This window comes from Penicillium coprophilum (assembly GCF_028826855.1).
Source record: "Penicillium coprophilum strain IBT 35676 chromosome Unknown utg000002l_segment0_segment0, whole genome shotgun sequence".
Taxonomy (NCBI): domain Eukaryota; kingdom Fungi; phylum Ascomycota; class Eurotiomycetes; order Eurotiales; family Aspergillaceae; genus Penicillium; species Penicillium coprophilum.
The window spans coordinates 602,837-616,636 of NW_026622721.1; the positions used below are offsets into that span (position 1 = coordinate 602,837).

General features: G+C 50.1%; 4 protein-coding genes across 4 annotated transcripts; 2 read left to right on the forward strand and 2 right to left on the reverse strand.

Moving 5' to 3' along the window:
- Positions 1-1,916: 1,916 nt before the first annotated feature.
- N7500_001629 (putative mRNA-nucleus export ATPase (Elf1)) lies at positions 1,917-5,289 on the reverse strand (the record flags this gene model as incomplete). Its single annotated transcript, XM_056672775.1, has 2 exons — positions 1,917-1,952; positions 2,023-5,289. 2 exons carry the CDS (start codon positions 5,287-5,289, stop codon positions 1,917-1,919), a joined length of 3,303 nt encoding a protein of 1,100 aa, XP_056536294.1.
- Positions 5,290-6,362: 1,073 nt separating this feature from the next.
- On the forward strand, positions 6,363-7,888 carry mcsA (putative citrate synthase Cit1; the record flags this gene model as incomplete). The annotated part of the gene is made up of 3 exons (XM_056672776.1): positions 6,363-6,410; positions 6,472-7,617; positions 7,685-7,888. The coding sequence occupies 3 exons, from the start codon at positions 6,363-6,365 to the stop codon at positions 7,886-7,888; spliced, it is 1,398 nt and encodes a 465-aa protein (XP_056536295.1).
- Positions 7,889-8,307: 419 nt separating this feature from the next.
- N7500_001631 (putative very-long-chain acyl-CoA synthetase family protein (CefD1)) lies at positions 8,308-10,375 on the reverse strand (the record flags this gene model as incomplete). The annotated part of the gene is made up of 4 exons (XM_056672777.1): positions 8,308-8,725; positions 8,796-10,137; positions 10,190-10,318; positions 10,366-10,375. 4 exons carry the CDS (start codon positions 10,373-10,375, stop codon positions 8,308-8,310), a joined length of 1,899 nt encoding a protein of 632 aa, XP_056536296.1.
- A 1,755-nt stretch (positions 10,376-12,130) lies between these two features.
- On the forward strand, positions 12,131-13,354 carry N7500_001632 (biotin synthase; the record flags this gene model as incomplete). The annotated part of the gene is made up of 2 exons (XM_056672778.1): positions 12,131-12,331; positions 12,389-13,354. The coding sequence occupies 2 exons, from the start codon at positions 12,131-12,133 to the stop codon at positions 13,352-13,354; spliced, it is 1,167 nt and encodes a 388-aa protein (XP_056536297.1).
- Between the last annotated feature and the right edge of the window lie 446 nt (positions 13,355-13,800).

Sequence of the window (13,800 nt, forward strand, 5' to 3'; positions counted from 1 at the left end):
TCTACCGGCATCCTAAGGTTCAATGAAAACAGGAATAAGGTTGCTTCCGGAAGGCTATCGGCCCGCTGGGACCCACAGGTTAACGAAACATGGAAAACATCTCGATATACAAAGGGTATACTTACCTACATACATCCAGTAGGATTTTATATTACCTTACGATGAAGGTCCAGACCCGATCGTATACCACTCTACAGAGTTTGATTGACCAGACGTTCGTTAGCATCGAATCGGTACGGTGTAGTTTAGCCTCTTGCAAAGTAATCCAATTGGGAATCACCATGGGGCTGAAAATCGTGACGTAGAGGTTATTCTTCTGCCTAGCTGAGTTTCATCATCAAGTATGATCGAATATCAGGTAGGCGGCACGACTTTTAGATGACATGCTTTTACTTCCAGGGGAATTCTTTGAGGCCTATTATCCCCAGCAATAAAGATTCACAAACTTCATGACAGTCTATCACTACAATGTAAGCGAGAGATGACCTAAGAGCTCTTTAATTACGGATCATGTACTCTGTATCCTAAGAATGAATTATACACATACGTGAGTGGGGACGGGAGGGTGATATTCCTTAGGCGATCCTAGGCGATCCCTTGGCGATCCCTTAGTGTTACCTCCTTACTTCCCTACTATGTACAACACCACCAAAAACTGTGCTAGATGCGAAAGAGCTTGTGTTCATCACAAATCTCACTTGCCACAATGCTGCTTACCTCCAATCCGTGGCGAGACAAAAATCAGGTTGGCATGGGTCGCTCTTTGAGATAGATACAAGCTGCCAATGGGCTTCAAATTGCCATCATCTTGAATCCGAGCCTCTCTAGACTTAGGGATTCTACTTTCAGTCCCAGAATAAAGTAGTGAACATAAGAGTATGTGCTTGTTCTGATTTGGATAGACTGTGAATTTTGTGCTTCAAATTTAGAAGTACATAAGTGTCTTCCATGAATTCAGCGCTCCGCAGAGCCCACAAAGCTCAAAGCCCAGCCCGCTCAAATCCGCTAATGGGCTGGGCCTTAATGGGGACCTATTAAGGCCTGAAAATACCAAACAAGACAATATTGCGAAAAACGCGACTTTTTTTGATTACTCTGTGTCTAGACCCCTTTTCTCGCCTTCATCTAGATTGATATACTTTATATATTATATATTAATACTAAAGTATATTGATTACATTTCGAAACGCGAAAAAAGGCGTAGTTTTTGTAGAAGTTCACCAAGAAAGTAATAGCGTTTCTACTTAGATCGAGAATATATATCTGATGTTGGAACATATATTGATAAAATTTTCGACTTCCATTGTTGAGATTTATTGATAGATATATAGTGATATTATACATTCTAAATCAAAAATCTTTCTGATCAGTAGAAGGGTCAGAATACGGTGACGAAAAGTCCCTAGTTAACCCCCCTACTCAATAGGCTGTAATGGGGACCTGATACGCCGGCTGCCGGTGGGGTTGAGCTTCGAAGGTTGAGCCCATAACCCACTACTGGTTGGGCTATGGGCTATGGGCCCGGGCCCATTTGTGGGCTTTGCGGAGCGCTACCTCGGTCTCGTTTCAGTCGCAAGCGGAACGAGGGATGAGTGTTGAACTAAATTGACCGTAGTATGTCTATTCTACCAAGCAAAGCCATATTGAGACCAGAGAAATGATACCGAATGAATAACGTAGAAACTTTTGCTTTGACATGGCAGACACTGAGGTATCTACCCGAAACATGTACAGTACTGGAAAGGGCATATAACAAAATCTATGCCGGGAAAATCAAAATAACAAAACGCCGAAACACCGTCTATCAGATCCAATGCGGACCAAAACATTAACATGGCGCTCATGATGCGAGGATATAATCGAAATCATTCTCTTCGCGATAACGAATCATAATGTTGAAGCAGGCGGAAGCACGTTTATTCGTCGTCGGAGTCGACGGGCTTGGGAGTACCCTTTGGGGGAGTTCAACTAGAAGACAAGTTAGCATACTGTGATGAGTAGACACGAACGAGAAAAACTCACCCATTCAATGTAGCGCAGACGACGGCGAATCTCACGCTCCTTCTGCTGAGCACGGGTCATCTTCTTCTTCTTCTTGGCGCGGAACTTGAGATCGCCTTCATCACCAGAGTTGACGGCAGATGGGGCGGCACTGGTAACGGCAGAGCCAGTGGCGGGGGTGCCAGGACCGGAAGGCGAGTTGGTAGCGCTGTCCTCGAAGCGGTCGAGGCTGACGGCGTTGTTGGTACGGCTGACAACACGGCCATCGGCAATGTGCAGTTGCTCGGGGCAGAGAGCACCCACGAACTCCTCGTTGTGAGAAATCATAACAACACCACCCTTGAAGTCACGGATGGCAACAGCCAGACCACCGAGGGAATCACGATCCAAGAAGTTAGTAGGCTCGTCCAGGACCAGCAGATGGGGATTGTTCCACATGGCACCAGCAAGGACGACCTTGACCTTCTGACCACCGGAAAGACCGGAGATCTCGTTGTGGTTGGCGATCTCGGGATCCATACCAATATCCTCGAAGTGCTTAGTGATGGTCTTGGGGTCAAGGACACGGAAACCCAGACCTTCACGGGAAGCCTCGTGATCGTCGAACTCCTGGATCAGCTTGAAGAAACCCAGCTCGAGCAGGGTCTCGCGAGAGATCATGGTGTTGTGCTTGGGGAGAAGGCCAACCCACTTGACCTCATACTGGAAGGACTTCTTCCACTTCTGACGACCAATCAAGGTCTCAATGCGACGGGCACCACGACCATCCCCTAGGTCAACCGGCTTCTCCAGCTGTGCCTTGTCCTCATCAGTCAGGATACGGGTCTGCTTCATGAAGACTTCACGATCATCACCGTTGGCGTAACGCCACTGGAGGTACTGGCTGGGAGTCTTCTCCAAATGCATCTCCACGTGCTCCAGAGCGTGCTGCTTGATGTAACCAATACGCAGGTTGGGGTGCTTCTCAACCTTTCCACTCTGGGGAATGGTCTCACCAGTCAGAATCTTGATGAAAGTGGACTTGCCAGCACCGTTTCCACCAATGATAGCAACACGGGAGGAGAGCGTAAGCGAGAGCGAGGCATCGTGCAGCGAGGGCTTGGGAGCGCCGGGGTAGGTATAGGAGACGTTGGACATGCGCATGATAGCACGAGTCTGGGACTTGATACCAGACAAGATGCCGGGAGGAGGGAACTTGAACTGCACATTGGATGCAGACAAAGTGTAATAACTCTTGCCCTCGGGTTTTTGCTTGACAAATTCGGCAAGGTTACCCTTGTAGCAGACAAGTTTCTTGCCCTCGTAGTGGTAGATGTCCGTGCAGACTTCATCGAGGAAGCCGGAATCGTGACTGACAATCAAACTGGTGATCTCGGTGTGCGACTTCAGGTACTCCTGCAGCCACTTGACGTTTGCCACATCCAAGTGATTAGTAGGTTCGTCAAGAAGGAGCACATCAGCCTTCTGGAGCATGGCACGGGCCAGAGCCAGCTTCATCTTCCAACCACCGGACAAGGAGCCCACGGGCTGGGACTGGCGGCCCTCGGGGCCATCAGTGAAGCCGAACTCAAGGAGAACATCGCGAATGTGGTCCATGCCCTGAGCAACAATCTTAGGGTCCTTGGCCACGTATTCAAGAATGGTCAGGTTGGCGTCTTCACCCTGGTTGTGCTCCACAAAGCAAGTGCGAACTTCATCCTGGGGAGGGAAGCCTTCCAGCTTCTCATTGGCGATACTGCGCATCAGGGTAGACTTGCCGGCACCGTTGCGACCGCAGAGGCCGTAACGGTGGCCCTTGAGGAGACGCAGGTTGGTGTGGGACAGCAGGAGCATACCTCCGTAAGCAAGAGAGAAGTCGGCGTTGACAATCTCAACATCATTGGGGTCTTCTGGGGCAGGCTTGCCGTACTTGATCTCATCCTCTGCAATGTAGTGGGACTGAACAGCAGTGGCAACAGCCTCAGTGTTGTTATCCGCGAGCAGACCGCGAAGGTATGGGTCAATGCGGTCGGGAATACGGTCGTGCATGCGGCAGTTGACATCCTCGCGGACCATGCTGGCAATGAAGTTCTTGGCCAAATCTTGCAGTTTGGAGTCACCAAATCCACCCAGACCACCGTGCTCCTGAATCTTTGCATTCAGCACGGACAGGACCTCCTCAGAGGTGGTCTTAGAGACGGAGCCAGAGGCGAGATGATCATCTCTCATGGCAGTCTCAATAACATCGAGAGCACGTGTGGCGAGCTCACGAACCTCAGGCAGGGAAGCGGTCTCCTTGACGGACTTAACACCGGGCTGAAGCTTGGGGAGGAAAGTACGAGCCTCGGCGGGATCGTGAACCAGCTTAGTCAAGTTCTCCACAACAACGACAGTTTGACGAAGAGTTTCTTGGGGAGTGGCCGGGGTATTGAGGGATCGGGCGAGGAGGGGAGTGAGCATGGCCAACACGGGGGATGTGACGATGGCGACGAAAGTAGTCTGGGACAAAGCGTGAATCGCCTTCTGGAGAGTCTGAGCGGAGGGGTTCTCCATAGTCTTGATCAGAAGAGGAATTCGGGGGGCAACATCGTCGTTGGAGAGGAGAGTGGTGAGGGCAGTCATGGTCTTGCAAGACTGCTTGCTGACTTCACTCTTCAGGTCGTGCATGCCAGACTCAACAATGGGAATAAGCTCCTTCAGGGTCTTGCCCATCGCATCGCGCAGCAAGTCCTTCTGGCGCTCCTCTTCCTTGGTACCCTTGCCCAACTGCGCCTTGACCGCCATCTTTTCGATAAGCAAGTAGGCACCGACAAAGCCTTGCCACTTGCCAGAACCTTTGGCCAAGTAGCGCTCGAGGGCAGGGATCAGGCCGTTGACCATGGCCTCGGGGCTAAGACAACCGAAGAGCGCATCGATGGCGTACTGGGCAGCATCACGCACAACGGCACCCTTGTCAGAGAGAGCATCCAGAACAATATCAAAGATACCTCCGTCGTGCAAGAGGAAAACGGCTTCACTGAGAGGGAACTCCCGGGGGAAGCGCTCGAACAGAGCACCAATAATGAGCATGGCACTCTCACGCTTGGCGCCGTTCTTCTTATCGGAAGCGGCCTTGCGGGCAGTGGCGAGAACATTGTAGTCCAGCAGGCCTGCGCAGCCGGCGCCCTGCATGAGCAAGTTGGTCAAGGCATATGCACCATCAAGGGACTGCTGGGAGGATTCGGATGTGAAGATAGTATCGAGAAGCGAGGAAATCTCTTCGGAGGTGGGGGGCACGCCGGAGGGGCCCTTTGCGACAATGGTCGGCATGGCGGGAGTCTCAGAGGGGGAGAGAGTGTGTGGCATTTTCCAGAGAATCAGAGACTCTTAGGTCGAGTGTCGATATCGACGAGAGATATCGGCAAAAAATGAGGGAAATATAAAGCCCTTGGGGAGAGAGGGGCAATTCGACCTAACGGAAGATAAAGAAACTGTCCACAGCGCAACTCGCGCAGATAAACAGACAAGTTAGGATCGGGTTGAATCGTCGAATATGTACACGATTCGTAACAACCCAGAAGACCCTGAAACGAAAAAAGAAACACAAAGAGGGGAGAGTGGTCTAAAAAGAAGGTAAAAACACAATCTTCGCCATCACCGATTGCTGACCCACCGGGACCGAAATTTTTTTTTTTGCTTACTCATCCAATCAGCGGGCCCTGCGACGCCATGGGGCGAAAAAAGCGACTAACCGGATTTGTCTGATTGGATCAGTGACATTTGTGCCTTGGTGCCGTGGTGCCTGAAGTCTAATTCTATTCCTGCCTGAGGCATCAGCGGCTCCGTGTACGATCTGCCTGAGGCATTATCGTCCTTCGAGTGTACGTCACGATAATTTCAGACACCGACACTTGGACGGGTAAATGGATGTGCCTCTTTTCAGTCTAAGCCCCCGAGGTCGATTCGGGAATAGGAGTTCCCCTGACCTTAGCTCCATCAATCCGAAAGGCCAGCCTTTACCAAGTATGTGAGATATTATATGTGCCACAAGATATAAGTGATCCTTCGTGACTCTGTAGAGACTTGGTCTTGAAGTCACACAGGTGTTCAATACTGACAATACATTTCATTCCTATTCAAGCTGAGCCGACATGGCGGCGCATGGCCCCGGGCCTCGGTAGACAACCCCCCCTTGTGCCCCGCGTCCAACCGACCTGCATTAGGCCAAGTCGATCATTCTCACCATTTTTCTCTTTCTTTCCTGTACCTTTATCATCTGGGTCAATTCCACCGAGATTCACTGTCAATTGTTGTTTTGTTCAGATTGTTCCTCTTCCCTTTCTATCCCCGCAATTCAACTCCGCCCCCGCAAATCCACCCCCGGACTCCATCCACAACACAAAATGGCCCTTAGCTGGAGATCAACCCGTCATGTCTCTAAGCTTGCTCAGGTGAGTCTAAAGATCGATTTGGGATAATATCTGGATTGTCAGCATCCCTAACCCTTTATAGACAGCACGACCTGTTCTCTCGGCGCGTCACTATGCGACCGCCGAGCCCGACCTGAAGACCACCTTGAAGGAGGTTATCCCGGCTAAACGGGAGCTTCTTAAGAAGGTCAAGGCTCAGGGTGAGGATGTAATTGGTGATGTGAAGGTCGGCAATGTCATTGGCGGTATGCGTGGCCTCAAGGCCATGCTCTGGGAGGGATCCGTCCTGGACGCAGATGAGGGAATCCGCTTCCACGGCAAGACGATCAAGGACTGCCAGAAGGAGCTGCCCAAGGGCACAACGGGCACAGAAATGCTGCCCGAGGCCATGTTCTGGTTGTTGCTGACGGGCCAGGTGCCCTCCACAGGGCAAGTTCGTGCCTTTTCGCGCGAGCTGGCCGAGAAGTCCGAACTTCCCTCTTACATTCTAGACCTGATCAAGTCTTTCCCCGCCTCCATGCACCCTATGACCCAGTTGTCAATTGCGGTGGCAGCCCTCAACACCGAATCCAAGTTTGCCAAGGCCTACGAGAATGGCATCAACAAGGCCGACTACTGGGAGCCCACCTTTGACGACAGTATCTCCCTCCTTGCCAAAATCCCTCGCGTGGCAGCGCTTGTCTTCCGTCCTAATGACATTGATCTTGTCGGCACCCAGAAGCTGGACGTCGCGCAGGATTGGTCACACAACTTCGCGGAGCTGCTCGGCAAGGGTGGCTCAGAGCATGCTGACTTCCACGACCTGCTCCGTCTTTACCTAGCTCTACACGGTGACCATGAAGGTGGTAACGTGTCGGCCCATACTACCCACCTCGTCGGAAGCGCCCTTAGCGATCCGTTCTTGAGCTACAGCGCTGGTCTCCTAGGCCTGGCTGGCCCCCTTCACGGCCTCGCAGCCCAGGAGGTTCTCCGCTGGGTCAATGCCATGCAGGACAAAATCGGAACCAAGTTCACAGACGAGGATGTCCGCACCTACCTCTGGGATACTCTCAAGTCGGGTCGTGTGGTCCCTGGATATGGTCATGGTGTTCTGCGCAAACCCGACCCTCGTTTCGAGGCTCTGATGGACTTTGCCGCGACCCGGCCCGATGTTCTTGCCAACCCGGTGTTCCAGTTAGTCAAGAAGAACTCGGAGATTGCTCCCGGTGTGCTTACTGAGCACGGAAAGGTATGTTGATCAATACCTAACACTACAAATCTTTCACTCGAACTAATGACTCTTCCCTTTCCTACAGACCAAAAACCCATACCCCAACGTCGATGCCGCCAGCGGTGTCCTCTTCCACCACTTCGGCTTCCAGCAGCCTCTCTACTATACCGTCGCCTTTGGTGTCAGCCGTGCTCTTGGCCCTCTGGCCCAGCTGATCTGGGATCGTGTTCTTGGCATGCCCATTGAGCGCCCCAAGAGCATCAACCTCTTGGGTCTCGTCAAGAAATAAATGCCAATATAGTTGCCTGGTGCGACTCAAAATCCTTGGCCTCGACGGTTCAAATGATGAATTTGATTTGAAGCGAGCTTTTCTGCTTTTTATTTTCGTTCGCTTCTTAAGGAAGAACCTGTTTTCACTTTTGCTCTCCTGTTCATCTCATCCGATTAGACAGAATCACCTTCATAGACCAGTTGCTTTTGCGAAAGTCTGATCGATTATACATCAATTATGAGCCAGTCTTCACGTGGCCTTTTGTAATATCAACACTTCCAGATCGCTTTGCACCTTCAAAGGTAATGGTATGAACAAGGAAGGGCAAATAGAAACTTAAGCTGTGTATTATCGCGCTAGCTGATCAGATTTGATAGGAATTGGTGTTCTTAATATATAGGAAAGATGTATTGTCAAAATTCGTATAATAACGCAACTCACAACCGAACACTCCCGACTGACAATTGTTCCCACTCTTTCTGTCCATACGGTGAATAACTCTCATCACCAGGTGCGATCCACAAAAAGCGGTCATTTTTCCCCTCCGGAGCTTTAGTCCCAATCAAAGCAGTATCCACACCCTCATCCCGAAGCGGCACCTTGTTCTGCTTATGGTTGTGAATATGAGTGGGATTCTCAACGATGCGAAGGAACAACGGAACCGCATATTTGGGCAGTTTAGACCGCACGAATCCTGCAAGCGCTGTGTAATCAAACGTCTGACGAGTATCTGGACTAATCTGAATCGCTGCACATCCAGCACGGCCCTCGTGATTGGGAAGACGGACGCCGTAGACGTTAGCTTCGGTGATGCCGGGGAATTGGCCCAGAACCTCTGAAACCTCGGCGGTTGCTCTGTTGAGTTGACACCATGATTAGTTTTGTTCCAAATTTCCAGAATCTTTCACGGTGCTATGCAACTTACACGTTCTCGCTCTTCCAACGGAAAGTATCCCCAAGTCGATCAAGGAAATACCAACGCCCATCGCTCTGCCGACGCAAAGCATCCCCAGATCGATAATAAAGATCCCCCTTCTTGAAGACATCGCGCAAGAATTTCTTATTGGTCGCCTCATCATTACGCCAATACCCCTGGAAAGCCTCTTCACCAGGGACATTGACGATAATCTCACCTCCCTGGTCATAAGGCGAGCGAACCGCAAATCCAGTCTTTGAATCCCGCAGAATATCTCCAGTCTCCGGGTCAATAGCAACAGGAACGAAGACATTATGCAATAACCCACGCATAATCAAACCATGATGACCAACACTTCCAGCCGTGAAAGGACCGCAGTTATAGTTAAAGAGACCAAACACACCTTCTGTGCTATTAAAGAATTCTCCAACTTCAGCGACTCCAAATCGCTCTCGGAACCGCTCCCATATATCCGGTCGGAGACCGTTTCCGTACATGCAGCGCACTTTGTGGTTTCGATCCTGTGGCGATGGAGGCGGCGCAAGCAAATACCGTGCAGTTTCTCCGACGTAGACGAAAATCGTCGCCTCCGAGTCGCGGATATCTGTCCAGAATTTACTAACGCTGAACTTTGGTGCAATGGCGATGCTCACACCCCCAACCAGACACGATATCATGGCGATAGCTGCTGTGCCGTGGTAAAGGGGCATACAGCTGTACCAGCGATCACCGTCTGGGCCAGCGCTGTCTCCCATCAGACCCCGGCGGATGAAGAGATTGTTATAAAGTCTGGACATGGTGAACGCACAGCCCTTGGGCATACCCGTTGTACCAGAGGTGTATAGAAGGATTGCAGGGAAGTCCCCGGGGATATGCTTGCTCAGTTCCTTGGGTGGGAGTGCTGTTGGGAAAGCACTGATATGTTCTTTCAGCGATGTATCCAGTGTCATCAGCTTCATTCCCAGGTTTGTTGTGATGGCGCCTTGGCTTTCTTCCACGCGTGCACGACAGCCGGCGTCTTCGTCGACGAGGAGAATATTCGCACCGCTGATCTTCAGACAATGCAGCAGTGCGTCGCCGGTAAGATTGTAGTTGATTGCGGCGGGGGCACAGCCAATTCCCCAAAGAGCGATCCAAGCGACGATATACTCGCTGCTATTCTGGAGGTAGAGAGCCACGAGGTCGCCTTTCTTCACGCCTTGTGATAGGAAGAAATGGGCATATTGACAGGCCTGGTCTTTAATTTGTCGGTATGTATATGATCTCTCGCGAGTCCAGAGGCAGATCATGCCGGGGTATTGCTTCGCAGTCTGTAGTAGAACGAACCATGGGCTTCCTTTGTTTTGACTGACTATAGGCTGATCAGTATGTGTTCTGCAATTGGGGGAACAGCATGATCATACTAGCATTGGCATATTGTCGCTCTGCATGCTTCATTGTGAGCAACGATGACACATCCTTCTGGATGTGAAACTTGGCATTCAGATATCCTGCGACTGTAGCTCCTGCGAAGAGAGCGGCGGCGGCGGTTCCTATTATTTGTCAGTAAGATCGATTGGTCATTAAGTATTTCGCTTACCTATATCCATCTTCCCAATCTAGCAATCTAGTCTAGTTTGATCTATAGGGAACAGTTCATGTAAGTATATAAGTATAAAAATGAGGGGATCTTGATTGCCGCTGACCTCGGTACATTCTTGGCTCTAGCAAAATGCGGGGAAGACTAATCCCTCGGTCGCGTATTTGCATTAATCTATTGATTTTATAGCAGTATAGTAGTATAGTAGAACATTGGTGGTTGACGGAGTAAATTTCCTGATTTGCTGTGTTGAGGGATCAGATATCCCAACATAGATCCACTTACGCGTGGGTAAATATGTTGAACTTGGATTGAATTCAACACTCAATTCACTATAGATTTGATAATTCTCAATGCCTTGTGTGTATACTGTAGAGCTAAGAAACAGGCAGTGCTGATGTGTTATTCTGATTTCTAATTTTGACCTGTCACATCGATGGGATAACATACTGCACTTTGCAACACGGAGGGGTCTGTACGGGGTGCTTAAAGCTCCTTTTTTTTTTTTTTTCACGTCGGTTCCTGACAATGATTGTGCATGAAAATTCAGTCGTATATCAAAGGCAACTTATAACTAGTTATCTTGTGGTTTGCTTCTAAGGTTGCATCTAGCAAAAACCACCGAAACAAAGCGCAGCCCCTTCGGCTAGTGCAGTTCCGCCGTTAAGCGCCGTATACATCGTGGATGTGGCTATGCTTCTAGCTGTCGCTTCACAGGAAGACGTCCAGAAATGGAAATTTATTGACAATATAAAAGGCTGCTCCGTTATGAGACTTGAGTTGTTCCTAGAATCTCTCGGGGCATATCGTCGAGTGTAGTGAATCGAATTAAACTAGTAGTCTCAACTATGAGGAACCAACAATCCAGCATGGTCGAATGGAAGATGGTGGAGCTAACAGGCATACTGTGACCCAGCCCACTATTCTCAACTTGACACATACTACATACTATAGAAAGTCGCAAGTCCGTGTGTACTCAAACCGACATCTTTTGAGGGATATGCACCTATCACATTCTCCTTCGGGTTGAACCTACAATGCAGGATCATGATTTGCAGCCTATTCTAAAACCAATTCAGTCAAATCGAGTCTGCGACAGCGTAGGGGAATATAAACAAGGGTTCAATGGTTTGCTCCGAGCTTGAATTCGGTGTTCGGTGGTTATTCTCGGATATGCCGAGTGGAAACTTTCTACAGGAATTTCCTTTCTGTCGACTATTTTACTCGGCCGAGATTTGAATTGTAACATGTTAGATTGTGATGAGTTTATAGGCTAGTCCTCGAGGATTGGATGGTGATATCTGTCAATGATTGCTTCAATGTGTTGAGCTTGGAATGGTGTCCAAGATTATTTCAATGGTTAATCCCCGAGATATTATTGGTTGGAGAATGTGGATATGGACACGAATAGCTCAAAGGGATTTTGTAAACAGGAAAGAAGGAACTATGTATGGGAATTTGAAAATATGGAGAAATCTTCAAGTTGAGAATAACACGTTGATATAGAATCTATAGAATCGATAGAAAAGAAGAGTGAAGTCAACCGTGGACATCACATGGTTGGGATGACTCAACATTCAACGGGGACCGGATGACGTGAAGAAACGAAAAAGGGCCGAGTCAACATTTTAACTTCCACCCCTGGTGACTTCAAGGCCAATGAGAGTCGACGACATTTCCAATGCTCCACCCCCGGTGAATCACCCCTCTTGACCTCGGGACTTTATAGCTTTGGATCTTACTCTCCTCTTCTCACCATATCATCATGTCGCTTCCCATCCGATTGACTCGAACGTTGGTGCGGGCCTACGGCACTGTCCAGGGTTCCCCCAGTGCTGCCTCATTGTCCAGCATTCCCATCACTTTAACTGATGCTACGGGTGCTACGGCGCCCCGGACCACCTGGACTCGAGATGAAGTCAAGCAGATCTATGAAACCCCATTGAGCCAACTCACATACGCGGCAGTAAGTGGAAATCTATATATGACCTAATTCCGACATTCAGTGAAGCTGACCTCCCAGGCTGCTGTCCACCGCCGTTTTCATGACCCCGCAGCTATCCAGATGTGCACCTTGATGAACATCAAGACCGGTGGATGTAGTGAAGATTGTTCATACTGTGCCCAGTCATCCAAGCACAACACGGGTCTCAAGGCCACCAAGATGAGTCCCGTCGACGAGGTCCTCACCAAGGCCCGCAATGCCAAGGCCAATGGTAGCACTCGATTCTGCATGGGCGCCGCGTGGCGCGACATGCGTGGCCGCAAGACCAGTCTCAAGAACGTAAAGCAGATGATTACCGGAATCCGCGAGATGAACATGGAGGTCTGTGTGACCCTAGGCATGATCGACGAACACCAGGCCAAGGAGCTGAAGGAGGCCGGCCTGACCGCATACAACCACAACCTCGATACCTCACGTGAATTCTACCCTACCATCATCACCACCCGTTCCTACGATGAGCGTCTGAAGACGCTCTCGCACGTGCGTGATGCCGGCATCAACGTCTGCTCCGGCGGTATCCTTGGTCTGGGTGAGAGCGATGCCGACCGTATTGGTCTCCTGCACACAGTTTCCAGCCTGCCTGCCCACCCCGAATCTTTCCCCGTCAATGCTCTCGTCCCCATCCCCGGTACTCCTCTTGGTGATCGCAAGATGATCCCCTTCGATCGCTTGCTGCGCACTGTCGCCACTGCCCGTATTGTCATGCCTAGTACCATCGTCCGCTTGGCTGCCGGTCGCATTGCGCTCACAGAGGAGCAACAGGTTGCCTGTTTCCAAGCCGGCGCTAATGCTATCTTCACCGGCGAGAAGATGCTCACCACTGACTGCAATGGCTGGGATGAGGATCGCGCCATGTTCGATCGCTGGGGATACTACCCCATGAAGAGTTTCGAGAAGCCTGCTCCCAAAGCTGATGCCCCTGTTGCTACTCCGCCTCATGTGAACCCCGAGGCTACTTCTGCGCCGGTCGCAGCGAACGTTTAGATTTGTAGTCAGACATGCCTCTATATAACTGCGTCAATACAAAATGCAATTCCCAACGAAGGTTATACCTACACTCCTATAAACATTTCCAATGTCCAAGCCACGGCAATATGATAACAACCCAGGCCAACAGCCCTGCCCCCTATGAGGTGGAGCAGATATTGATTGGGAGGTTGCGATGTTCGCACAATTGCAGGGGCATTTTGTACGTAGCCATCTACTGCTCATTTACATCTTGAAAACTTTTGAACGCACATTTGAAAGCCTCCGCACGTTAAGATGATGAGAGGCACAAACCAATCCAAAGCGATCAACTTGAGATCAACGTTGTTATACCGAGGCTAGAGACAAGCGCACGGTGTCGGCTCTTGGCCCACGTCTTTCTCGCCTACCATTGGGTAGAGATCCTTCTTCAAACATCAGATCGCAATGGTTCCCCTTTTGGT